This window comes from Enhydra lutris, unplaced genomic scaffold, assembly GCF_002288905.1.
Source record: "Enhydra lutris kenyoni isolate GAN:26980312 unplaced genomic scaffold, ASM228890v2 scaffoldscaffold36, whole genome shotgun sequence".
NCBI lineage: Eukaryota > Metazoa > Chordata > Mammalia > Carnivora > Mustelidae > Enhydra > Enhydra lutris.
In genome coordinates, this window is record NW_019154120.1 from 17,202,847 (window position 1) to 17,230,349 (window position 27,503).

At 40.4% G+C, this 27,503-nt stretch overlaps 1 protein-coding gene across 1 annotated transcript in view; it reads right to left on the reverse strand.

Moving 5' to 3' along the window:
- Window positions 1–27,503, reverse strand: part of LOC111154234 (MALT1 paracaspase) — a 59,031-nt gene that overhangs the window by 8,842 nt on the left and 22,686 nt on the right. The window contains exons 4-13 of the mRNA XM_022513714.1: window positions 24,765–24,924; window positions 22,494–22,672; window positions 21,841–21,937; window positions 20,852–20,884; window positions 17,942–17,968; window positions 15,953–15,985; window positions 10,039–10,242; window positions 1,702–1,879; window positions 816–890; window positions 343–470 (exon numbers count right to left, since the gene is read on the reverse strand). Of these exons, the coding sequence (XP_022369422.1) occupies window positions 343–470; window positions 816–890; window positions 1,702–1,879; window positions 10,039–10,242; window positions 15,953–15,985; window positions 17,942–17,968; window positions 20,852–20,884; window positions 21,841–21,937; window positions 22,494–22,672; window positions 24,765–24,924 (1,114 nt within the window). The remainder of the gene's footprint in view (window positions 1–342; window positions 471–815; window positions 891–1,701; window positions 1,880–10,038; window positions 10,243–15,952; window positions 15,986–17,941; window positions 17,969–20,851; window positions 20,885–21,840; window positions 21,938–22,493; window positions 22,673–24,764; window positions 24,925–27,503) is intronic.

The following is a 27,503-nucleotide window of genomic DNA, read 5'->3' on the forward strand; positions in this document are numbered from 1 at the left end:
TCTGTCTGTCAAATAAATAAATAAAAATCTTTTTTTTTTTTTAAAGATTTTATTTATTTATTTGACAGAGAGAGATCACAAGTAGGCAGAGAGGCAGGCAGAGAGAGAGGGAGGAAGCAGGCTCCCCGCCGAGCAGAGAGCCTGATGCGGGGCTCGATCCCAGGACCCTGGGATCATGACCTGAGCCGAAGGCAGAGGCTTAACCCACTGAGCCACCCAGGCGCCCCAATAAATAAAAATCTTAAAAAAAAAAAATACTAACTCCAAACCTGCACAATAACAGTAGGAATAAAACAATCACCAGAGAACCCTGAGTAGCTTTCTCTTTATTTTTTATTTTACCTTCTGCAACTTCATCCAGTAACACAGTAATTTTCTTGTCTTCTAATAATCTATCTTTTAAAAATTTCATGAAAATTCCATTTGCCAGCCCAGAATGCTGGATTTCAAAAGCTTCTGCTCCTTGACACCTTAAACACAGCAAAAAGACAATTTTTTTTAAAAAGTAAACACCTGCCACACGGGACTTGTGTAAATACTCATGAGCCTCATTTGCTTCCCTGCCTCTTGCATGACACCCTCATTGCAGAGCTTATCTTTAAGCAGGAACTAAATGCTTGGGGGCTTAGTAAAAAGAAGATGCCAAGATACGAGGAGCTAAAGTCAATTATTTAACTCATTTATCCTTTCAAGAATTATCAAGGATGAAAATTTATGCCTACATTCCTATGGATATATCTAGGCTTCTAATCTTTCATCAAAAAGAAGTCATTGAAAAATGAATGCATCTTGAACATGAATGTAAAATTCCTTACGTGGCGTATCCAAACACAATATTGGCAGTGACTTTTAGCGCATCCAAGATTGGGATAGTGTCATCATAGTCGTTTCTATTTAAAAGGGAGGAGGGAGAAGGACAGATACAAATATGAAAAAAGTTAAACAGCATTTTAAAAAGAGCATAAATAATAATATAATGGAAAATCTGATAATGCTATTCTATTATACATAACTGAAGATTATAGATTCAAAATGCCTTTCTCAAATCAGGTACATATTTACCCCTAAATAACCTAGGGCTCTTCTGCTGTTGAGACAGCAGACAGGCACATCATCTTTTCTCTGGTTAGCTTTAAAACTGGAGTTACGTCTGAACTCTGGCCCTGGTTTCTGATCCGTATGGGCTGAGCAAGCACAGAACTGTATTTCCGAGAGGAATAATCACTGGTTCTGTTCCTTAGGAACCCAGTGACCAACGACTGTGATCCACACCTTCAAACACCTGGTCTGGCTACACTCCCGTATCTGGGAGACCAGGACTGACAGAGGCCCGGCTCTATGTGTACTGTTTCTATCAGTTCCCAGAGAAATCAGTGCAGTGAGGACTAGAGACATCTACAGACATTCTGAAGAGTTGAACCTTCTGGAATATAAATGTATACACGCATACCCTTTAGTTCCTCACTTTCGTTCTATAACAAATAGGAAAAAAGTTAAAGTGATTAACTACATATAGAGAAATGGAGTTTCCTTCTTGGTCAGTTTCAATCTGTTCCCTTCTTGGTCAGTTTCAATCTATAATTACAAACTCACAAGCCTGAGTGCTTCTCAGCATTCCCAGGTTTGCCTTCGATTTCACTGTCAAGGCTGGTATTTATCTAACTCCAATGAGCTTTGTTTAACAAAGATGAGGCAGTTTACCTTTTCCTACACATGTCCAACAAGAACACATTAAGCCCAGTTTCTTTCTCTTGCATCAATTTCAGTATATTTTGCACACACAGACAGTTTTCAGACCTATACGGATTTGGAGCATCAACAGGGACCATAAAGCTGTTGCCAAAGTTTTCATAACCATGCCCTGCATAATATAACAATCCTGGAAAAGGGAAAAAAAAAAAGAGGTAAAAATTAATTCTAAATTGCACTCTGAACACACATGTAGCACTCTTTAGGAAAAAAAACCCAGATTTTGTTTTCAAGTTAATGCAAGCTTGTTTAAGAGATACCTAATTACAAACACAGTCCATGTTAACTAAATTTGTACAGAAAATTATTTTGACAACAGTCTTCAAGTACTGCACTTAAACCAACACCGAGAAGCTGTCCTAACGTGTATTTTAATTCATAAAAATAATACATTTGTAAACAATGGTATAACATGGAATCCAATTTTATCTCATGATGTACAACAAAGAAAAAAGCTAAAGACTTCTTTGTTGACTCCTGTGTCTCCTCCATGAGATCAGGAGACCAAGAGCTCCCTCAAGGCAGGGACGGTATTATCTTTATCTGTGTATTCCTGGCACACAGCAGGAGCTTAGTAAATTTTTAACGGATGGACAAATAAACACAGTTCAGACGAGTAGCAATGGCAATATCCAGAACAAGAAATTCCACAGTAATTTCCACAGAATGTTAGTAAGGGCTATAAAAATATAAATGTAGCTTTTTCTAAGCAGAGAAGGGAAATCCGGTTTCATGATTATTTTTTCTTTTTCTTAAGAGATATAATTATCATTAATTTTCCATCTAGAGTCTCTTGAATTAATTATCTAAAATTTGGGTTCCTTTTAGCATTCCATAAATGAGTCATTATTTCTTTGCTGAGAAATGATAATATAAAAACTGTACCAAACAACTCTGAAGATATTCTTGAAAAGAAGTTTATTTTGGCTATACAACAACACCCCCAAGACATCAATATGGGCTTCCTTATAACAATATTTGATAGAAATACTTGTGAAGACATCCTCCCCTGAGCATGCAGTTTCTAAGGCCCACTGATGCTCTCTCAGCATTCTGGGTATGACGACGTCTATGGTACTCTATCTTTAACAGTATAAAGGCACTGAGACAGGGAACAACAGAAAAACTAATCCTTTTTATCTACAGGCCCAATTCCTAGCAAAGAACGGGGCTCTGAACACTAAAACAATGTGTTTCATTCGGTCCTAGAAGGCAGGACCCCGGCCTACTTTACTTGAACTCCTACTAAAATGGGAAACATGGTTCTTTCCTATGTAACATTTCAGGTAACAAGTGACAAAATGGGCGCATTCATTTATTCAGTGTGGGTTTATTCTATCCCGTCTGTGCCCTGAATGTAACCATGTAGGCACTGAAAGAAACGAAAAAGAAAAGGAAGACAAAGTTCCTGGCCCAGGGAGCCTGCAACTCATTCAGTCCTGCTCCTGTCGTTAGTCAAAGAACAAAGCAAGTCAGCACATAATGAAATACCGTAAATTATGTGGTTAAGGAAACCCTGCCTGGTAGGAGCAGGGTGCAGAGGGGAGGCAGGGTGAGGTGAGGCAGCGGTGGGTGGCCTTGAGAGCCTGGGTGCAATCTAGAAAGGGAGAGAGAAGAGTGAGGTTCATTAGGGGCAGGGACGGCGGAAACAAACAAGGTGAGGACCCGGAATGGCCGCTTTTAGAAAGGAGACCAGCCTGGCCAAGAATCCAGCTATTGCTGTAAATGGAAGTGAGACCGCACTTTGAAAATCATGACACAGGGAATGGATTTAAGTCACTAAGCAATGAGGATCAAGTAAGTGAGAAGACAACCTGAAGAATAAGGGAGAATATTTGCAAATCATGTATCTAAAAGGATAACTTGTGTCTAGAATACGTAAAGAACTCTTCAATTTGACCATAAAAAGACAAATACCCCCATAAAAAAATGGGCAGAGGACCTGAATAAACATTTCTCCAAAGAGGATATACAAATGCAAATAAGTACATGAAAAGCAAAACAAAATGATGAGACACCACTTTGCACTTACTAAGGCGGCTATAATAAAAACAGGCAATAACAAGTGCTGGTAAAGATGTAGAAAAAGTGGAAACCTCATTTATTTCTGGTGGGAATGTACAACAGTGCATGCACTTTGGAAAGAGGTGAGGCAGTTCCTCAAAAAATTAAACTCAGAATTATCCTATGACCCAGCCAATGCAAGTGCAATCCAAGGTACATATACCCAAGAGAACCAAAAATGTGTGTCCACACAAGAACGTGTACACGAGTGTTCGCAGCAGTGTTATTCACAAGATCCACACAGTTTAAGCAACCGACATGTCCATCTGCTGATGAGTGATGTGGTACGCCCATATAGTGGGTGATTATCCAGCCACAAATATCACACAACAACACGGATGAACCTTGAAAACATTATGGCATGTAAAAAAAGCCACACACAAAAGGACATGTATGGAATGATCCCATTCTATGAACTGTCTCAAAGAGGTGAATCCATAAAGCTAGGAAAGTAGATGTGGTATTGCCAGGGGTGTGGGATAAGGAGGAATGAAGAGTGACGCTAATGGACATGGAGCTTCTTTTTGGGATGATGAAAATGTTCTGCAATTAGGTGACTGATGCACAGCTCTGTGAATATATACTAAAAGCCGCTGAACTGTACACTTCAAAAGAGTAAAATTTATAATTCTTTATCAAGTGCAGGTACCCCTTGCTCTTGAAGTTTGCATCAGACCACTTTGCTTTTATGAGAGACCTACATCAGTATCCACTTTTTTCTTTTCTTTTTTTTTCAAAGATTTTATTTATTTATTTGACAGAGATCACAAGTAGGCAGAGAGGCAGACAGAGAGAGAGAGAGAAGCAGGCTCCCGACTAAGCAGACAGCCCAATGCGGAGCTCGATCCCAGGACCCTGGGATCATGACCTGAGCTGAAGGCAGAGGCTTTAACCCACTGAGCCACCCAGGTGCCCCTACTGTCCACTTTTGTTACTCAAAAGAAACCCAAAGAGGATTTCTGCTTCGACGAGAAAAGGCAAAAAGTGAAAACAGCGCTGAGTGTGTCTGCGGCCGGCACGAGCCCTGGAGGGGCAGCGCGGCCCCCTTCCCCAGGAACCACACCGGGCAGCTCAGCAGCAGCGCCAGTGCTGTGAGCTGTGTCTGTGAGCCTCTGGGCTTCGCCTCCCTTTGGTGCGTGCATCTGTTAGCAAGATGTATCCTTCAGTAGTAAAGAAGCCTGTCTGGGTCTGGAAACGCTCAGGCACATGGTAAGTGCTTCTTCCTCGCAGGCTGTCAGAGGAGCGCTCTGCATGCCCGTAGCGGGGGACCTGCGTACAACATGGGACGCTCCTCCCCATCAGTCTGTTCACAGCTTCTGAAAGCAAGCTCTGCTGATTTCTAACCTTCATGACCCTGCTCCGGTGACTATCTCCTTCCTGTCCACCCAGATCATAACAAGTCCTCTAAGGTCTTCTCAGGCTCAGAACACTCAGCAGGCTATCACCCAGTTTCTGGCTTTCTGACACACAGCAGGCTCGCCCCGCTTTGAAGCCCTGCAGCACCCCTCGGGGACACCCTACAGTTCTTTGTAGGTTTCACTTCTTGTCTAAAAATCACAATAGACATTAATCTTACACACTGGTAGAGATTTTTCATGGTTTTGAAAGGACCTTCATATACATGAACTGATTTTAATCTACATAGCAACCTTTAAATAATTTATATCCTTATTATATTCTTGAGAAAATTAAAAAGATCAAATGACTTGCTTAAAATCATATAGGTGGTAGGTATCTGGACTCTAAAAAGGCATTTTTTTCTCATTATATTAAGTGCCTTCTAACTTTGAGAATATAAATATATTAAGGGACTTCTAATTTTGAGAATATAAATCATGTTCTTTATTTTCTGTATCTCTTTCAACACCTAGCATACTTCTTTATCTGGGCTATGGATATTATAAGAAACTCAGTACATGCTTTTTGAATGCATTAAATTAACAGTGCAAACCAATCAGGACAGAGGTAGATGTGGAGAACGTTCTATAAAAAGTCTGATTTGCAGTAGAAATGGCACCATTTCTACAACCGGTATTACCAGCCAGCCGGCCAGAGGGCTTGAGGATTGCCCCCACTGTATCACGTAATGCATCTGTCTCTAATAAGACTTGTAACTTGGGAGAAGCACCAACTTCAAGGGAAGGTTCGGCCTCCAGTGACCGGGGAAACCTAAGTGTGGTCCGTTATTTCAGTGCCATATGTCCTGCTCTGCAATCACTGAAACTAAGGCACTTAGAACAAAATACCTTTTGTGCTCCCCAAAATGATTTATGATAAGTGTAAGCATTTTGTATCAAAGTCTACATCCAAATTACAGTGTGGGAGATTAAACATTTTTATGTAAAATAAACTAGCCCAAATCATGGTATTTTAAGAATTGCATCTGTAGTACTTATTAATTTAATCGACTATCTCATTACTCAAGGATAGAGGCACAGAATAGGTAACTTTATAAATGACAAAAAATTCAATGTGGTTCAAAACACTATCCTATCAATTAGACCTTTAGGGAATTTTATTTCTGGGGAACATGATTTCCAAGAATATAGTTCATTACAGCTATGCATTCTTGTCCATAGAGAAAAGAACCGCTTCGGTGAAGACTGTCCCACCGTGCACCGAGCACCGTGCTCTGACCATGACCGCGGCCACCGCATCAGCCTACACGGCTCCTCCCCTGTTCACACAAAAGTGCTTTAACTATACGGTTATCATCTCCTCTGATCCTTACGAGACATCTCTCATAACCAGGGAGGTAATATTACCGTCCCCCTTTTACAGATGGAAACACTGTAAACAGACACTGACGAATAGTGACAGGGCCAGAATCTGGATGCTGGCCGGGCTGTGCTCCCACTGCACTGTCTCATGGTAACTACCGCTGCCTTTCTAGTAACTTTACTCTCAGAAAATACAAACCATCCGTGTACTGGTTATTCATGGCCTATTACGATCATCTTAAAACCTCCTTTTTTTTAAAAAAAGGAATCTGAGGCTGAACCTTAATATGCAACAACATGGAAGCTGGGTTTCTCTAGTTGAGGCCTGATGTGGAATGCCACCGGGTTCAAATCTCCACGTAAAGTAAAGGAAAGTGGAATTCAGGAAATTACAACAATAGTGGGCCAGGCACCGGGATAATTATTTTATCTTATTTATTCGACAATCAGCTCATTATGTTAGTCTACCACTTTGTAAGTCTTTTTAGGCTTATGAAAGTTAACTAACTTGGTTCTAGTTACACACCGGTCAGCAGAAAGGCCAGAGCGCCGGACCTGGGTGAGTTTACTCGAGGCCGCCCTGCTTCGCCACTCAGCTCCGCTGAGCCAAACGACTCCTCTAGAGTAAGTAAGGCTTTGGCCGTATTGTGGCCAGGCTCCGTCAACATCCTCCTCCACAAAAGCACGGCGAAGCTACCGCAAGCGATGAGGGTAGAAAGGCACAGGGTGGGGGAGACAGCAAGCCAAACAGTTACTCCCTACCACAGCTACACATGGCAACTGGAAATCTTTATCTCCATTTGTCTGCAAGGACACGTAGCAGAAATCAGTTATTCCTGCTCTTAGAGTGTTTTTAAAGTTTAGATCTGTTTTAAAAGTGAATTACCTATTTTCTGTTCTGTTGCGGTTTTTGCTTTTCTTTTACAAACCCACGGGCAACAGGATATAAAAGGGCATAAACTTGAGTGCATACGCTTTCCCTCTCTGCAGTTGTTCACGCTGGATTTGCTGCGCTCTGCCTCGGCCCCCTCCCCCACGGGATACTAGCCGTGACCTGGGGCTGCCAACTGGAGGTAAAGGTGCAGGAGGAGGGCCTCCCCGTGAGCCTCTACCCCACTGACATTTCATGCAGAAGTGCCTGATGTTTAGCATATTCACAATACTTGAAAATATAATGCAGTCACCCTGTTAGGACACCAATCAGTGGGATTTAAGAGCCACCTAGCTTTCGGGATGCCTGGGTGGCTCCGTCGGTTAAGCATCCGACTCTTGGTTTCAGCTTCGGTCCTGATCTCAGGGTTGTTGAGATCGAGGCTTACACCAGGTTCTGTGCTCAGCACGGAGTCTGCTGAAGAATCTCTCTCCTTTCCCTCTTTCCCCGCATTCCCCCCCTTAAATAAATAAATCTTTCTCAACTACTTTACCAACCTAAACCCTAAGTTGGCTAATATTTTTCCCTTTTGTCTCATTCCTTTCAGTGATGCTTTAGAAGCCTTTCCTGGTACTTTATAAACAGAGATAAATTAAATGCAATAAAAAGAATCAAAACACTATCTTTTTTTAAAAAATATTTTATTTATTGGGGCGCCTGGGTGGCTCAGAGGGTTAAGCCTCTGCCTTTGGCTCAGGTCATGATCTCAGGGTCTTGGGATCGAGCCCCACATCGGGCTCTCTGCTCAGCAGGAAGCCTGCTTCCTCCTCTTCTCTCTCTGCCTGCCTCTGCCTACTTGTGATCTCTGTCAAATAAATAAATAAAATCTTTAAAAAATATATTTTATTTATTTATTTGACAGAGAGGGATCACAAGTTGGCAGAGAGGCAGGCAGAGAGAGAGGGGGAGGCAGGCTCCCCACTGAGCAGAGAGCCCGATGTGGGGCTCCATCGCAGGACCCTGAGATCATGACCTGAGCTGAAGGCAGAGGCTTAACCCACTGAGCCACCCAGGTGCCCCTCAAAACACCATCTTAATCTAGACTAAAAACATATTAAGCAATTGCCAAGAAGGCACATTTGTACAGTATATTCTACCATATTTTCATAAGAAAAATGAATGTCCTCACCCAGAGCTACCACTCTACACACTCATAAACAAGGTTATGTTATTACAACATCAACGTAAGAGTTGAAATCCCAAATTTGAGATATTTACTTTGTTGATTTATTTGTGTTACAACTGTAATCCTATTATTTTATTTAAGAGGAAACTCACTTAAATAAGATTTTAAGATTCTCCCCATCCCATATACAGTGACATGCTGAATCTTGGGGAAAGAAAAGTTTTTTCTTCCATTAAAAATTCTCCTTCAAGACCCATTAGCAATTCCACCAAGCCCACCTCATCATATCAGTCTAACTATAAATGAAAGGTTAAACTTAGAAATTATTGGGGTGCCTGGGTGGCTCAGTGGGTTGAACCACTGCCTTCAGCTCAGGTCATGAGCCTGGAGTCCTGGGATCGAGCCCCACATCGGGCTCCCAGCTCTGCGGGGAGTCTGCCTCTTCCTCTGACATTCTCCCCTCTCATGCTCTCTCTCTCTCTCTCAAGTAAACAAATAAAATCTTTAAAAAAAATAAATAAACTTAAAAATTATTGAAGTAAAATAATTTGAAAGACACAGAAGCTAAACTGATACTTCAACACCAGCATGCCTAACAACAGGCCCGGGGATGCCACTTGGCTGGCAGTCACATGTGACCGCACAGTATCACTGCACGCACAGCCTGGGGGATAACAGCTCCGAGAACCCCGCCGGCTGGCCTTCCATGTGTGCTTCTACCCATTACAAGAAGTAACTTACCAAAGAAATCACTTACTACTGACAGCATATTCTGTCTCTTTAAAAAATCTTTACCATATTTGTGGTGTTCTTCACATTTAAATGAGAGAATGAGTAAAATGATTACAAATTTACCATTAGAATTTCTGTGGGGGCCCACCTCTAACTATGTTTGTATAGAGCTTTCGTTTACAAATTGCTTTCATATGCTTCATTCACCAATATATTCTTGCTAAATTCTAGTTACTGTTAAAGGACTAGAAAATACTAGGCAATAGTTAGAAGAAGATTAAAACATACAGAATGCACACTTGGTTCCCTTTGTACTACACACACACACACAAACACACACACACACACAGCAGGATGCTACATATATGTGTATACGATGTGCCATTTGGTCACTGAGCTTCACTGTACTTCAGCTCTTATCAATAAAACACAAAATCAATTAAGACAGGAAAAAAATTCTAGTAAGAACAATATTGTTTTGATAAAATAAGTGACATGAAAGTTAGGACACTGAGCTAATTGTTCACATGGAACTACAGAATGAAGATTAAATCCATCATTTTCACAATTTCAGTTGTAAAATTAATTCACAAACAATTCATTCACAAACTTCAGCTGGATGTGTTTACCATACCTTTCTCTGATTTTTGTCTCTTAACCTAACTTGTATAGTAACAAGTGGATAATTATAAAAACCAAGATTATAAATATCTTACCATATACTCCTTTGTCTAAAAGTAGTAAAAATTCATCCACAGCATTTCGCATCTCATACTCAGTGAGATCCAACAGTGAAACAACTTTGAAATCTAGTTGTCTTAACAAGTTGGTCAATTCATACACATCCACCAATGGCGCTTTAAGCTTGGGGTGTTCCCAGTAATTCATATTTCCTATCAAAAGAGCAACCTTGTCCTTTGCTGTTAAAAAAAAAAAAAAAAAGAAGAGGGGGGTATTTAGAGGAGGATATAAAGATTAAAGTAAAAACCTATGGAAATGGTATAAATATAATAAAACATATGCTTTACAAATAAGACCTCATTCTTAATTTTATCCTAGATCTATCACTTTATTTAGTAGACCACTTTATATAGTATATAGCATATATACTATATGTAGACCACTTCCTGTAGTATACTGAGGAACACAGGTTGATAAATCAAACAACTGAAACTTATCAATGCTTTCGAGAACCAGGCAAAGGATATTTATGACTCATATGAAGCCTAATGGTAACAAATACTAAATTTATACTTTTATTGAGTTACAACAAAAGAAAAGGATATTCAACTAGGCTTTTAGAGCAAATTTAAACAAGCAATGTTAGTAACTGGGTTCCCATCAAATTAGGTTCTGTTTTACTGACCATGGAAGATGCTAAAACCAAAAGAATGACCAAAAAGAGGAACAGGACAAATTCTCATCAGAGCAAGCAAGGGGAAAACCAAAGAGGAGAGGAAAGCAGGGACTTAACAAGAACTCTATCTGTATTTTGTCAGTTGATGTGCTATCTCCCTTCGGCTTCTTAAAAAAAAAAAAAAAAAACCCTGACCTTAGGGATACGTGAAGACCTTTTGTATGAATATTAATAGTTTATTTTCTGACCTTAGTGCAGAGACGTTGCTCAAAGACGTACCCTCATACAAGGCATTTCTCTGTTTCTTAGGGCCAAACAGACCCAAACCGATGCCTTAGAAAGTGCCAGCTAGCTTTACCACGTGTAGAGCGTGTCCTGAAATGGCTGTAGAGGGTGGGTCCCCACAACCACAGCTTTGCTAGTCTGGGGTTAGTGTATAGAGATTGGAGACCGAGCCACGCCGGGAGGAACAGCGGAGGGCCACAGCGGGGACAGGCAGCACAGATTCTGGTGTGAACCACGCAGAAGGCTGTAGGGGAACAGCTGACAGGCCATCACCAAACCGGCTGAGGAGCCGCCGAATGACACAGGCCAGGGCTGGGTGACCAACCTCTGTCGCTTAATGCTGCTCAGTAGTTTCTTTATAAATTATCATGAAGACTACTCTCATGACTGAAATAGGCATAAATAATCCCGTTGCTGACTTGATGTCTGCAATATGGAATTGAATTTCAGATGTTTTAAATCATTAAATTGATGAAAACTCTTTGGTGAAATTTCTTTCCACAGAAGACTTAAGTCTAGTGTTAAGCCAGGTCTGGAGAAAAACCTGTGCCAACTCTAAAATGGGGCTCTCAGAGTGAAAGAACACCCACTTTGTGAGACGCCTCAGTCCTTTCTTGTCGTGGTATCTTTATTCTACATTCACAGTCTTAGTGGCTTCTTGCAAGTTGCTTATACTTTTTTAATTTTTATTTTTTATAAACATATATTTTTATCCCCAGGGGTACAGGTCTGTGAATCGCCAGGTTTACACACTTCACAGCACTCACCATAGCACATACCTCAAGTTGCTTATTCTAATGAGTAAACATATTTTAGAAAAAAAAAAATGAAATGATACTTGCACATTTCTAATTCAGTAAAAGTCACTTCAAGGCCTACATGAATGATTATCTTTTACCTAAAAGAAAAGGTCAATTATCAAGACTACTTTAAACACAAAGTTTCAGACTTAAAGCTTCTACTGAACTGCCTTTAGTTCTAAAAATCACTGGAAAAGTTGAGGACACTCAGGATAGAATTCAACAGGAGGCAGAATGAAACTTAACATTGCCTTTTAAAAAAAACTTCTTCTTAAATAAACTGGATCTGTGCTCTTAACCAAAGTACCCACTGCATGGCAAACTTAGCTGACTAATCCACAGAAAAAAAAAATTCTCAGTGCACTTTCTGTGAGCCTATCAACCCCATCAGAGTTTAGGCCCATCCATACAGTGACAGATTCGGCACAATGTACCTCAGACTGGGGAAGGTAAGAGAATGTGTGTCTCTGCCTCACACAAACCATGCGGTTCCCAAAGTTATGCAGGCAGTAAAGTGTCTGTAAATTAGAGAGGGTTTTTTGATGGAATATTATAATTTAATTCTAATATCTGTCCTAGACTAAGTTTTACTGGCAAAAAACAATTATAAGAAATACAACAGAAAAAAAATCACTGGCATCTAGGGGAAAAAGACCAGTTTTCAAATTACGCATGTTTTTGCTAATGTCAATTCTTTATTCATGGATTTAGTCATCTGTTTAGAAAGAACAGTCGGTACAGTTTACAGAAGGCCAAGGTTCAATAATTCAAGAACTATGTGGCTCAAAATATGAGTAGCAGCAGTGGCCAGCGCTCTTTAAAAAAATTTTCCCCAATGACAGTGAACAGCCAATTCCTAAAATGTCTTAGAGCATTTTCTTGAGTGCAATGGTAATAAAGATGATGGGTAAGCAAATCTTACCTTGCCCAACCTGCTTGTCAACAGTTCCTGAACGACAGGCCAACTGGGGTGCATTTGGAATAGAGATGCAGACCACAGTGGTCAACGTAAGAGATGACAAAGACCCATTCCATGAATTGGTTGTAGAGAGGAAAAGGAAAAGCCAGACTTTAGAGATACCACAGAGAAAGAAGCGGTAAAATGCGAAGTGGGGGAGATAAGGGCAAGGAATCAAAGACAATTTCAAAATAGCAACTACATAAGCAATTCGTGATGGCTTGCAAGTGATAAAATAGATGGAAGAAATCTTCTGAAGGAAAAAAACACTTACTGTAAGAGCCACCCACCACTTCTTGAACACAAACCATTTATTGGAAAAAGGAAACAAGAATGCCAGTTGATTAAGCAACAGAATAATAAAACCACTTCAGAAAGATATTTTAACTACATGATCCCAGGCATCTTCCAAAGCTTAATGCAATGTATTCTGCAAAAACTGGTACAATGCTACAGTCTTAATTCCACCTGTAATTATGTGTGTTACTCATCCTATCTCATCCAAAATAAATAATATTCTTAACTACCTGGAAAGGAACCTGGTGCAGATTAAGTGCTATTTAGGTATTTGTTAAGTAAAAAAACCTGTTGACTATCAAAAATTGAGTATTAGCATCAAATCTGATGGAATATACAGTCCTTGTTGGTCTGCACAAAATCTTTTAATCTCTACATCCTACAAAGTAAAGTCGAAGCCTACCTCTCCAGATGCGGTAGAAGGCAGCGACCTCCAAGGAGCCACGCTATCCTTCCTTGCCCTCAAGGGTACAGACCCGCACCCCAGCTCCCACCCTGAATCTGGGCTGCCCTGTGACTGATTTTCTCTGAACAACCCAGTTTGGTGTGACACCTGCCAGTTCGTCTAAACCTTAGGAAATCTGGACGACTCCCATTTTTGAGGCCCAGACACCATGTAAAGAAAAAAATTTAGGTACATGGCAAGACCACGTGGGTAAGGAGGGGAGGATGGGGAAGGGGAGGGAAAGTGAAGTAGGCCTAAGGTTGTATAATGAACGGGAAGACAGAGGAGTACAAGCCCCTTTTAAGGGGGTAGCCACTATTTAGCACAGCTACCCCTCAAAAGAACCTAGCAATCTAAATTTTGATACAACACCTGGTTAGTGATGACTGATTCTGTTAAAAAATACTGTATGGACTGCCCTTCCCACCCCACCACCCCCACACACATAAAGGTTACCCAGTTTGTGCCCGTTTCTCTGTGGCCTGTGGTAATCTCATGTATGCCACCGCTTGGTTTGAATTTCCATCTCTGTGCTGAGGAGGCTCATAACTCTACCACTAGCCCTAGCCCTGGCCGTCCCCTTCAAGCTCCAGATCCATGTCCACAACTGCCCACTGTACATCTTCACCTCGATGTGCTCAAATATCTCAAGCAGGTTAGGTCCCAAACGGATAGTCATCTAGCACAATCTTGCTTTCCATTCTGTATTCTCGAACTCAGTGAGCTCTTGGTTAGGCTGGCCCACCTAGTGGGCCAACCAGCAATCCGAGCAGGCCTGGTGATTCCTCTCTACTTTTTATGCCCTATAGCAAGGTAATGAGAATAGCTTACTGATTCTATCGCCTAAAGGTCTTCTGAGACAGCTCTGTCTTCTGCATTCGCATTGGTACTATCCTAGTTTGGATTCCCACGATTTCTGACCTCGACTACTGCAACAGTCTCTGAATTTTTCTCCTAACCAAAACATCGTCTCCCTCCAGTTTACTTTCTCCGTCCATACAAGACTGGCCTTTCAGAGACAAATCACAGGACTCTATCCACAAGTTTCCTTCTAGTGGCTTGCATGAGAAACGGGCTCCTCAAGGGCTGGCGTCCTCCACCTTCTCTCCCACTTTCTCTTTGTGCTCCAGGACTGTGTGTGACTTGCAGTTCCCACAAGACAGCACAATGGCTCACTCTCTACAATGCTGTGACTGCGATGTCATGCTTCCTGTCTGGAAGGTCCTTCTAGTCATCATTTTCTTTCAGATCTTTTAAGTAATCTCTAAACACAAGGTGGGGCTTGAACTCATAACCCCGAGATCAAGAGTCGCAAGCTCCACTGACTGAGCCAGCCAGGTGCCCCTCTACTTTTCATAAAGCTGCTAGCACTGCAACCTCTCTGCGGCTTCTTCCACCTCTAACCTCACTAAGAGACTGCATTAACCGCTTCTGTGTAACAGGTAAGTTTCCTGTTTACCTAGTTGTATGCATGCTGCCAAAACAAAATCATCCCCTAGAAGCTGACTAGGTCCCAGGAACTGAATTCATCATCTTTTTCAGCTCCCTGTTTACAACTTCTTTTACAAATATCCAAAATAAAACATTTGGTCGCACTGTCATTTAAATATTTATAATGTCAAATTAAAATGTCTTGAATCTCTTCATGACCACCATAAAAGCATTATAATGTTGCATTTTGACCAAGTATTTTATTTTCCTTATTCATTTATTTTTTAAAAGGATTTTATTTATTCGACAGAGAGAGACAGAAAGAGAGGGAACACAAGCAAGATAAATAGGAGAGGGAGAAGCAGGCTTTCCGCTGAGCAGGGAGCCTGATGTGGGGCTCAATCCCAGGACCCTGGGAACATGATCTGAGCCAACGGCAGATGCTTAATGACTTGACTGAGTCACCCAGCAGCCCCTATTTACTTACTTTAAAAAACTTTTTATTTATTCATTTTGGGGGGTGGGCACCTGGGGGGCTCAGTTGTTAAGCAGCTGTCTTCAGCTCGGGTCATGATCCCAGGGTCCTGACATCAAGCCCTGCATCGGTCTCCCTGCTCAGCAGAAAGCCTGCTTTTCCCTCTCCCTCTGCTCGCTGCTCTGCCTACTTGTGCTCTCTCTCTACCTCTCTGTTAAATAAATAAATAAAATATTGAGAGAGAGAGAGAGAGAGAGAGAGAGAGAGAGAGAGAAAGCTTGCAAGTCGGGTGGGGAGGGCAGAAGGAAAGGAGAGAGAGAATCTCAAGCAGATTCTGTGAGTCACAACCTGAGCTGAAACCAGGAGTTGGACGGCCAACTGAATGAGCCACCCAGGCGCCCCTATTTTGACCAAGCATTTAATTAATTTATTTGTTAAGTAGGCATGGGGCCCAATGGGGCGTGGGGTTTGAACTCTTGACCCTGAGATTGAGCCCTCAGCTCAATCAAGTGAGTCACACACTTATCTGACGAATAAGCCACCTAGGCAGCCCTTGACCAAGCATTTCAAAGCTCTACTCACCCAAAGGCTGATCAGCTGTTTGCTCTTTATTGTCTACAAAAACATAAAAATATAAAAAAGAGAAGGTGTTACTGTCCATGATACAAATATCAGCAGGGTTAAAGACACACGGAAACAAGGAACAATAACAGCAGCAGCATCAAAAGACAGAATGTGGTTTCCTAACAGCTAAATAATAATTTTAGTATTTTCAGATTCTTGATAAACATACCTGCATGGACAGAGTAGAATCAGGACAAGGGAATGTTTTCAGTAATTAATGACCACAGCTCGGGTAGTAATCCTTAATATGCTAGGGAGAACTCAGTCTGGAAATGGTGGGTGGTGGTATTAAGCAGTGGCAGGAATGGTTAGCAGCTGCTAAAGGCTTGCCTGGTACTATTCTATGCACTTCGAATATAATGGATTTAAGTAAGCCTCACCTTGTCTATGAGGTACACACTCCCTCCACTATACAGACAAGGACTCTGAGGCACAGAGGGATTGAGTCATTTGCTCGAAGTAACTGAGCTAGTCTCACTCCACAGTCCTCGTTCTTTGCCATCTACACACATAAAATGAAAAACCTCCCATCCTGGGGACCATGCAGCAAAAGATGCAGGAAAAGATGGGAGTTGAGTCAGTAGTGTGTCTTCTATTATAGACAGGGTAACTCTTTTTGCATTCTTAATAATATATCTAATTATTGTAGTCTATTAAAATATTAAAAGTTCGTTTAAAAAAATTCTTTTTTTCAAAGACTTAGTGTTGGGGGCATCTCTTGATTCCTGTTGTATAAGGATATAATGAAAGTGAGGGCCAGGAAAATCTTAGAAGCTTAGTGGTGGTTTCTTGCAGAAGTTTTCCTGATAGTTTTCACAATGTTCGCGGTACAGCAAGAAATAAGAGACCAACTTAGGAAAGGAGGATTCTAACTAGACTAAGAGAAACAGCTAGCTACATCACTGCATGGGTCTGGATGTCTGAAGCACACATCCCCATGAGCACCGCCACAGGACAGCACACGGGTAACGGAGGCCTTCCAGGTTGTTTCATTAGCATCTGTGTAATGGGGACAGACTGATCATCACTGACGGTAACAGATGTTTATTAGTAAAATATGGGCACGAAACTAAGCAGACCAGTTATGGTGCTAAAACAATGAGAAATAACATATTGGGAATACGAAGGATCGCTGTAAGTATTAAATGATGTAACTGCCTTCTTCACTGCTTGGGGAAGGGTTAGTTTCAGAGTATCCTCCCAGGTTCCATCACTGCCTTTCAGGATCTCGGGACCATGCTGATGCCCCTGTCTTTACAAGGTCCTCAGTATTATTATGCCTTTCATCACAGCTGAGGCTTTCCCTTTAGTTTCACCTGCTCAAAATCGGATTAAAACTGGCCAACATGATGAATACTTCTGCAGTGAGTCTTTTCTCTCTCTCTCTTTTTTTTTTAAAGATTTTATTTATTTGAGAGAGAGAGGGAGATAGTGATAGCATGAGTGGGGGGTGGGTGTCCGGAAGAGAGAGAAGCAGGCTCCCTGCTGAGCAAGGGGTCTGAAGTGGGGCTCGATCCCAGGACCCCAGGATCATGACTTGCAGCGAAGGCAGATGTTTAACTGACTGAGTCACCCTGGCGCCTCTGCTGTCTGTCTCTTGGTGGTCCATGGCCACCTATTTCTCTGCACGGCACCAACGATGCTCACTCACACCCCTTGTACTTCAGATAAAGGCACTCCATTAACTGCCTTTTTATGACATAGATCATACACAATGATGAAAATATACATTGATATTTTCTGTAGCTGCAGTATATTTATTTTTCTGTAGTCTTATAATCTAGAATATTTTTAATACTTTCACTCGCATGAATTTATCCCTCATGTAAGTACTAATTTCAAGCCTAAATTGTATTATTTTAATAAAGAAAAAATTTACTAGTATTATTATAGCAAAAGAATATCTAGTTATTGTATTCAAGCTAATGTGTTGTTTGTCTTACTCACCAGGATGTCCAAGATTATTTAATTCATCTAAAATGAAGTAAGAGAAAATAGATTAGTTTTAAATAATTGAACAGCCAATTTAGCACAAATAGTAAGACTAATCAGAGAAGTAGGTTTCGAGCTATTAAATCAGGTTATAATATTTCATTAGTTTAGAACTTGTCAAATGCCTTCATGGAGAAGCCATGCCACTACTAAGCATGAAAGGATGCTACTGTGGATTTGGTGCAGGACTTCTGAGCTATCGCTACTTCCATTAAGTGACAAAAAGCTGAATGGACTCATTCATTGTTTCTTCAAAGTTTTAGATATTCTGGCCTTTTAGAATAGAATAGGTCTGTGGCCTCAATGGTAAACTTCGTGAAACTAAGAAACAATCTCCTATGATTTTTTTTTTTTAAAGATTTTATCTAATTGACAGAGAGAGAGATCACAAGGAGAGAGAGAGAGAGAAAGAGAGAGAGGAGGAGGCAGGCTCCCTGCCTAGCAGAGAGCCTGATGTGGGACTTGATCCCAGAACCCTGAGATCAGGACCTGAGCTGAAGGCAGAGGCTTAACTCACTGAGCCACCCAGGCAGCCCTGATTTTTTCTTTTTAAATAAACTTTTAGTTTTAAAATAGTTTGAGATTTATAGAATTAATGTGAAGACAGTAAAGAAGAGTCCCTGTATACACCTATACCCAGCCTCCCTATAACATCTTCTGTTTAGTAGGGCGTAAGGTGAGCGTAAGGTCTATTTGTCACAACTAATGAACCATTAATGTCCTTTTTTTCCTCTGGGACCCCATGCAGAACACATTACATTTTCTTATGTCTCCTCGGGCTCTTTGTTGTGGCCGTTTGAGGCTTTCCCTGCTTCTGATGGCCTTGGCAGCTGTGAAGGTTACTGGTAGGGATTTTGTGGAAAGTCTCTCACTTTGGATTAGTTGATGCTTTTCTCATGCTCAGACTGGTGGAATGTGTATTTGGAGGTACAGTGGTTTCAGAATCATTAACCCGTACTCTCCGACTAAAGGACAGATAAAATCATCTAAGCAAATACCCATGACACTACATCCATCTCTTTTTCCTTTACAAATCTTAAGATGCAAATTAACACTAACAATAAATTAGAAATATTATGCTGTTGCTAAGATGTCACAGAGGAACTTATTCTTATCTGCCACGTAAAGTCAACAGAAGAGCATCATCAAATTGTACAGGGCTCCGTACAATTTCTCTGGCCTCTTGTCTCATAGACTGCATTCATTTCTAGTTACTTAGGTCAGCACCTTGTTCTTCCTTCCCCTCTTCACTGACGCTGCTGCATACATTTGTAACTCATTTAGATTCTTTGGTCACATTCTGCATTCCATCCTGGGAATCCCCCCTCCCCTGACCTCCTACTAAATGACTTGCATACATGTATTCACCATTATAATGATCATACAGAATAGTTTCACTGCCCTAAAAAAAAAAAAAAGTCCTGAACTTCACTTATTTAATCCCCATCTTTTGTCCTGACCAAATATCTTTAACAAAATACATAAAGTGAAATAAGTAATATGTTCTGCAGGTTAAAAAAAAAAGATATGATATAGGACACTGTAAATGGTATGCGTCAATCCATTAATTATAAAACATCTCAAATTTTACACTTTTTTTAGAAAGAAAAGTTGGCTCTAATTCTCTCATTTGAAATTTTTGAGGTAGTTTCATAGTTGGATCTTCATCTCTAAGCGGGCTGAAAGGCTGATGTGAAAATTAGAATTTGACAGTGTGTTTGCTACTGTAAAAACTAGAGAGGAAATCAGGTGAAGAAACAGCACAGCAAGGCAGTAATTTCCATGCATCACCCTGAAGCCAAACAGCAGTGCTAGTTTGCATTTGTTCTTAGAAATACCCAACTTTGGAAAGTTTAAAAATCATGCAATTAGGCAAAAACGAAGTAAGAGAAGTTAGAGGAGCTTGTTAGGATTTCTTCACGTAGCTTCCCTCCTGTAAGGCCCCTATAGACAACAGGATTGGAATCCCCTTTACACTAGAGAATTCTTGTTCAAAAGTATGCATTAGGACAAAAACAGTAATGACAGTATTTCAGTGTGACACCATACAGATACAAAATACAGGAAAACCCAGGAAACAAAAGATTTAACTTTTTTTTACTTTACCCAAGTAGACCCCAAGATTATGTAATATTTTAAAGAAGCAGAAATTGAAAAAATACTTTGCTATCTACAAATCAAATTCTGTAAAACAATGTGATATATTAAGGGAAGGTAACTTGAGTATTAAAATTTACTCATTAAAACTTATGTACAATCTTTGAGTAATTAAAACAAATTTAAAAGCTTATGTTGAAACAGATTTTCCAGTTCTTTATATATATTATTGTAAAGATAATACGGTAGATTAATCTATAGACTTGTAGTTTCGAAAAATGGTTCTTACTAATTTTATGCGGAAACAGTAATATTAGGTACTTGATAAAACATGTATTTAACAAGAAATTGCCTGTCCTGAAACTCTCAAAGAAGCCACATTCGCATTTGAACAGCATATAATCGTGGCTAAAAGGGTGGCTAAAATCTTAAATGATTATCCATGATAGTACAGCTTTCCATTTTTTTAAACAAATTTTATAAAGATAAAAATTAACATTAAGAATAAATTGTAAAATTTCTCTATTCATAAGATGTACAGAAATGCTATTCTTATTTGCAATAGAAAGTCAATGGAAAATTAGCTATTTTATTGATGTGTTGGTTTAACAGCATCCCTGGCAATTTACAAATCCTGAGACTCAGTGAAATTACTTTCTTATAGCTAGTATTTTTTCCATCACTGCACGCAGCAGGCTAGAGCACACCACCAATCCCCAGGGAACCAGCATGCAGGATGTGTGGTTTCAAACCAAAGGATTACACTACCTTCAGTGCACTCCACTGCCTCATCTGTTCTTCCTTGTTCCAGAGAAAACAAATGTGAACATACTGTAATTCATGATCTTAGGAACGGCAGCCATCAGGTAAACAAAGAAACGAATGTCACAGAAATATGTTGGCAAACCAACATATGCATCAACCCTCCTACTGCTGACAACCTAACTATAAATGCATTAGGCTTAAAGAGAGCAAACTCCCACATTATGAACTTTATAATGGGACTGTTAGTTAATGATCATTCTTTCCTTTCCATGTCTGTGATGCTTGGTTTTTAAAAGTGTTTTTTTTTTTTTTGGGTGCCTGGGTGGCTCAGTGGGTTAAGCCTCTGCCTTCGGCTCAGGTCATGATCTCAGGGTCCTGGGATCGAGCCCCGCATCGGGCTCTCTGCTCATCGGGGAGCCTGCTTTCTCCTCTCTCTCTCTATGCCTGCCTCTCTGCATACTTGTGATCTCTCTCTCTGTTTCAAATAAATAAATAAAATCTTTAAAAAAAAAATAAAAGTGTTTTTTTTTAATTTTATTTTTTTTTAAAGATTTTATTTATTTTATTTGACAGACAGAGACCACAAGTAGGCAGAGAGGCAGGCAGAGAGAGAGGAGGAAGCAGGCTCCCCGCCGAGCGGAGAGCCCGATTCGGGGCTTGATCCCAGGACCCTGGGATCATGACCTGAGCCGAAGGCAGAGGCCTTAACCCTCTGAGCCACCCAGGTGCCCCTTAAAAGTGTTTTAATAAGAATCTTTTCCCACTTAAATCAAGTTTTTTGTAACTAAAGTTTTAAAGAAAACTTTTTTTGCCACAAATGTTTATGATTGTGAGTTCAGTATGTATTCTCTCAAATTTCTATATAAAAAAGATAACTGGCTATTTAATGACACTAAATAGAATGGGATAAAAAGCAGAATTTCCATTGCTTTAATGTTTCATTTTATATAACTTATACTCCACTTGACAGAACACTGAGTAAGATGGCTTACCTATGATGATTTCTACCTTCTTGCTATCTTGACTGTCTCGATCATTATATACATGACACCAGTAGGTTCCCTGATGTTCCAGATCCACATAAGGTACCTGTTATCAATATCAGAACACACATACACACACACACATTTCCTTTCAATTTAATTTTAACTGGCTTGGAGAGAAACTTATTTTGAATTAGGAAAAAAACCTAGAACATTTTAGTGGACTTTAGACATTCTTAGATTATTTCCATTTATTAGATTAAACATTAGCAGGCAAATGATACAATGATTCTAATAATGGTGAGTTAGGTGTAGTACTACTGGACATTTTAAGGATTTTATTTTGGAGTCATCTCTCCACCCAACACAGGGCTTAAACTCATAACCTCGTAATGAAGAGCTACACACTCCACAGACTGAGCCAGCCAGGTGCCCCATCTGACATTTTACTGTAAGCCCTTACATGTGGGCTAGTGTTTTATTCCAGAACTTTTGTGAATATAAGAATGAGTTAATACTGAATAACAAGAGACTAGAACTGAAAATAAGGTAAACATTAAAATACCCCAACGAATATGAAATTTAATGTTTGTCTTAATTGTCAATTATACTATTTATTTTATATATCAACACAAAAAATACCCAAATGACCAACTTCTTACCATGTATAGCTTTTTGGTCTCATGTAGTAACGGTGATTCATTTTTGAACCACTGGTAGTGAGGAATGGGGCTTCCAACAGCAACACACTGTAAGACCAACGTGTTGCCGGGCATCAGCTTTTGGGACCTTGGTTCAACGCAGATTTGCAACCTGGATTCAGAGACGCCATCCACACTTCCTTAAATTAAAAAAAAAAAATCAATGAACATAAATAAAATCTCTAGGTTAGTAAGAAAAATTTCCCTCCTTCAGCTAAAACAAACAAAAAAACCAAAAAAGGTGTTTTCAAGCTAATATTTTTTATTATCCTTAACAGTACCTCCTAAAACTATGTTTCATGAAAGTGTGACACTTTTAAAAATACTAGATGTTCTGTGGATAAAAGGATGCTGCAGACAAGTACGTTTAGAAAATTCTGGGTTAAACAAAGTTAAACAGATTTTTTTATTGCAGGACTTCTCAGAGTTTTCTCCTTTTGTTTTTTTAAGGCTTCTCAGGGCTTTAAGTGTTAGTATGCTTTGGTGTATTTAATTTTTTTTTTAAGATTTTATTTATTTATTTCAGAGAGAGACAGAATGAGAGAGAGCATGAGAGGGGCGAAGATCAGAGGGAGAAGCAGACTCCCTGTGGAGCTGGGAGCCCGATGCAGGACTCAATCCCGGGACTTTGGGATCATGACCTGAGCCGAAAGCAGTGGCTTAACCAACTGAGCCACCCAGGTGCCCTGTTTTGGGTGTATTTAAAAGGACAAAATAGTTCAGGTGGTTTCCACACGTGTTTGGCCACAGATTCTTGTTGGTGGGGGCAAACAACTTAAGATCTTGAGTGATGTTCACATTCAACACGGAAAGTTCTACATTCTGCCATGTGATTTAACACATTAAAAGAAGGAGTTTTGCTATTTGCATGGAATAAATATGGATGGATGACCACTAGCATTTCTTCCTGAGGCAGACACCAGAAAGCATTATTACTATTTTTTTTAAAGATTTATTTATTTTAAAGAGAGAGTGAGCGAGTGAGAGAGAGCATGTGTGTGTGTGCATTCATGGAGGGTGGGGGAGGAGAAGGGGAGAGAGAATCTTAAACAGACTCCATGCTCAGTGCGGAGCCCAACACAGGGCTCAGTCTCACAACCCTGAGATTATGACCTGAGCCGAAATCAAGGGTCCAATGCTTAACTGACTGAGCCACCCAGACGTCCCCAGAAAGTGTTATTTACTGAACACTCATGTGTTGCTCTAAGGTTCTTGAAGAAGCAGGGCTTGTCAGTGTTAACACAATATTAAGTCTCTATCACGAAACTCAGGGTCTCACACAGTGCAGGTAACCAGTCTTTGCTAAATGAACAGGATTTAATTTATAAACATATTAATGTTCATTACACACACAGAAATATTCTAGAAAGATATAAATAATTCCCTTGTTTAAAAATGACTACTTTTTAAAAAAGATTTTATTTATTTGACAGAGAGAGAGAGAGAGAGAGAGATCACAAGTAGGCAGAGAGAGAGGAGGAAGTAGGCTCCCCGCTCACCAGAGAGCCTGATGAGGGGCTTGATGCCAGGACTCTGAGATCATGACCTTAGCTGAAGGCAGAGGCTTAACCCACTGAGCCACCCAGGTGCACCTAAAAATGACTATTTTTAGAGATTATTTATTTAGGTGTAGAAGAGCTAAACTGAGAAAGAAGAATGGAGATAGAGAGCTAACAGAAAGTTTGTTTCCCACCTATTCTTTCTGTCTGCCCAAATAACAAAGAATATAGGTCTCGACTGTGAATGTGAATACAGAAAATAACATCTGATAGCTACTCTTTAGAACAGGTATATTTTTTAAATCAGTAGTAGTTACTGGCCCAAAAAGATGGATGAGAGAGAGGAGAAAACCAGTATGGTGAAATGCTTTATTGCAGGCAATGGTACACTACCTGTCCTTTCATGTCAAAGGCAACTTCAGAGGTTTTATTCCACAACACGATCTTGCCAGAGTGGTACAACAGTTGGGAAAAAGACATACAGCATAGAAAGAAACACGAGGGATGTTCCCAGAGGCCAGCAGCAGGTCTGGCCTAAGGCATCTGCATGTGTAGATATCTGCAGAGAAGGGATCACAGCACATGGGATGAAGTCGGAACAAATGGTGATCTACTGGTGATAAGTACGTACGTGAGCTTCCGGTCCCGTTTGTGATACTGTGAAATTCAAGTAAACATTCAAAACAAAATAAGGCAATTCCCACTCCAATATTCAACTTAATTTACCACTTACCCTGGAAGCTTCCTGTTACTTCAGTGATATCACAAACATCCAGCTGTGACCACTGGCTGAATTCAAAGGTGAAATTATTATTAACCCGACAGACATAAAAGCCTGCATCTTTTACATGCACTGTGTTAAAAATAAGTTCTGATGCATTTCCGTTTGGAATCTGCAAAAGAATCAGCAAGAGAATGTAAATGAATGACTCATCAAAACAACACGACTTGTAAAAATGTGCCGTGCCAAAAAATGTCGATTTCTCTGGAGATCTGAAAAGCATATTTTCCCCCCAGTTCTAAAATATTTTTTACTTAAAAAAAACAAACATTTTGAATAATTTAAGACTGAAGTCTTAGAAATCCACACTCTTACAAATCCATTAACTGGAAAGTTAAGCTCTCTCCCACAGATCTTCCAAAAACTAACAGAAAAGTACCTGTTCCATCATTTAAAACTGTTCAAATCATTGGTATTTAAAGAATCTACGATGGCAAATTTATAAGTAACATAGAAAGTTAAGCCTGGTTATTCATTTCAGTCCTGGCCCAATTAGCTGTGAGTACATAAGCAAGTTATTTGACCTTGAGACCCCATTTTCTCATCTGCAAAATTCCATAAGAGGACAGACTACTGAACCACCACTCTTCTTTCAGGGTCTGGGCTGAGAAGGGCTATGGACAACACGTCAGTGATGGGAAGAAATGGTCACCCAAGGGTTTCCCAAGCTCTCCACCAGGGCTCTGGTCACCACATTAGGGTTTTTCACCTTTGCTGCTCTCATCAATTTGTAAATTTCACCTGCTTCTGGCACACTGCCAAGGGGCTTAGTCGAGTGCCTTCTCTGATTACAGGAGCTCCCTTTCAAGAGCATCCCTCTCTCTCCAAACCCCGACCAACTGAATTCCACTCTCAGCCACTCAGAACCTGCACCAAAGCAATAGTCTTCTGCAAAGATTTGACAACTAGGATGGCAGGCTGCCCTTGACACCACATTAATGTACTAAGTCTGCTTTCCCCCAGACTGTTAATGTCTCTCCTCTGTTTTCTCTCTCCTCAAACCTAATACAATCAATCCTGCTTCTCTTAGCCACCGACTTCAGAGAGAAACTCTCCTCTTCCTGCCACCAAGTCACAAAGCTATCTATGTATCTCCTTGTAACTGCTCTCTTCTCTCCGTTAAAATGGAAAATGCGTCTTCCTAGCAAAGGCTACTTACTTGGGCTTAGGATCTGTGGGGATCCACTCAGAACCTCAGACCCGGTATGCAGACTAGTTCAAGCTGCAGACATCTGGGATCAACTGGTAATTTCTCTATCCGAAAGGGTAGAAAGCAGCCTTCTCAGAGACTCCCCTGTCTGACTAAAACTAGACACTTCTGGGAAATGAGGCTACCATAAATTCCTTCTTCAGGGTGGCTTTATCTACCAAGAATAAACCTACCACAAATCCCCTCTCCAGGAGGGTTTTATGGCCGTGATGAAAACGGGAAGACCACTTGCCCTGCATGAATAATCCCGTCAAACCTTCTTATCTCCTGTTTATTCTTCCAGAAACCCCTTTGCATTTCTTAAAGAAACCCGTCTGTTCCTCTCATAGGGGCCTTTTTCCCTCCTCCCTTTTCCCTACTAAATTAGGTATGGAAGGCTCTAACTTTAACCAGTCATGGAGCTACTTCCTTTGGAAGTTCCCATACGAATGAACTTTTTCCCTTATCAATCTGTATTTTGTCAGTTCAGTCACAGGCACCCACAAAATGAACATAAGAGGGCAGGGGAAAGCTTTTTCCTCTCCTGTCAATCCCACCCTCTCTGACCTGGCTCCTGCAATTTTCTCTCTGCTTTACCATCTATTTCTCTTTTATTACATCACTCTCGAAAACAAACTCTAGTCCTTTGTATCTTAAGCAAGTAAAAAACCCAAACAAACCTTCCTTGACTCGAACCCTCTCCTCTCAGCAGCACTGGAAATGCTAACTACCCTTTTTTTCTTGAAATACTTTTCCTTTTAGGCTTCATACCATTCTCTGCTGGATTTCCTCCCATCTCTCTTACAGGTTCTTCTTAGTCTCTTTACTGGTTTGTTTTCCATAACATAAACTTTCAAAGATTCTCCGGATATCCCAACTCCCTAGCTGATTCATGGAGCTGTCTAGAGGGCATTTTGAACTTAATGCACCTAAAACGAAATCCTTGAATTTTCTCCTTAAATCATTTCTTTCCCAATCTTCAACACCTCAGGACATGATACTTCCCCAGATGCTTCTGTAAAAAATCCAGGCATCATCCTTGATCTCTCTTCCTTTTCTTCATGCTCCACCTCTAACCAGTCAGGTGTGGTCCACTCCCCCACCACAATCACCTGATGGAGCACTCTGCTCCCTCTCTACCACCCTGCCACTATTTCCAGTCTAGTAAAGGCATGAGCTAACTGGTCTTTCTGCTTTCTCTTGCTTCTCCTCCAAGCAGCAGCTTTGTGTCTTAAACACATAAATCCTATCATGTTACTTCTCCTGCTTAAGACAGTTAGTGGCTTCTAACTTTAGATCACTCTGCTGATTTTCCTCATAGTTCTTAACTCAAAGGATTCTCCTATTTGTTTGCTGTCTCTCCCCACTGAGGTGGGAGGACAGGACCCTGTGTGTCAGTGTTTCCTCACCATGGCCTTAGATCAAGGCCTTGCACAAAACAGGCGCTCATCAAGTACTTGTTAAATGAATACATCTTAAAATAACCCTATGGCCATAAAGGT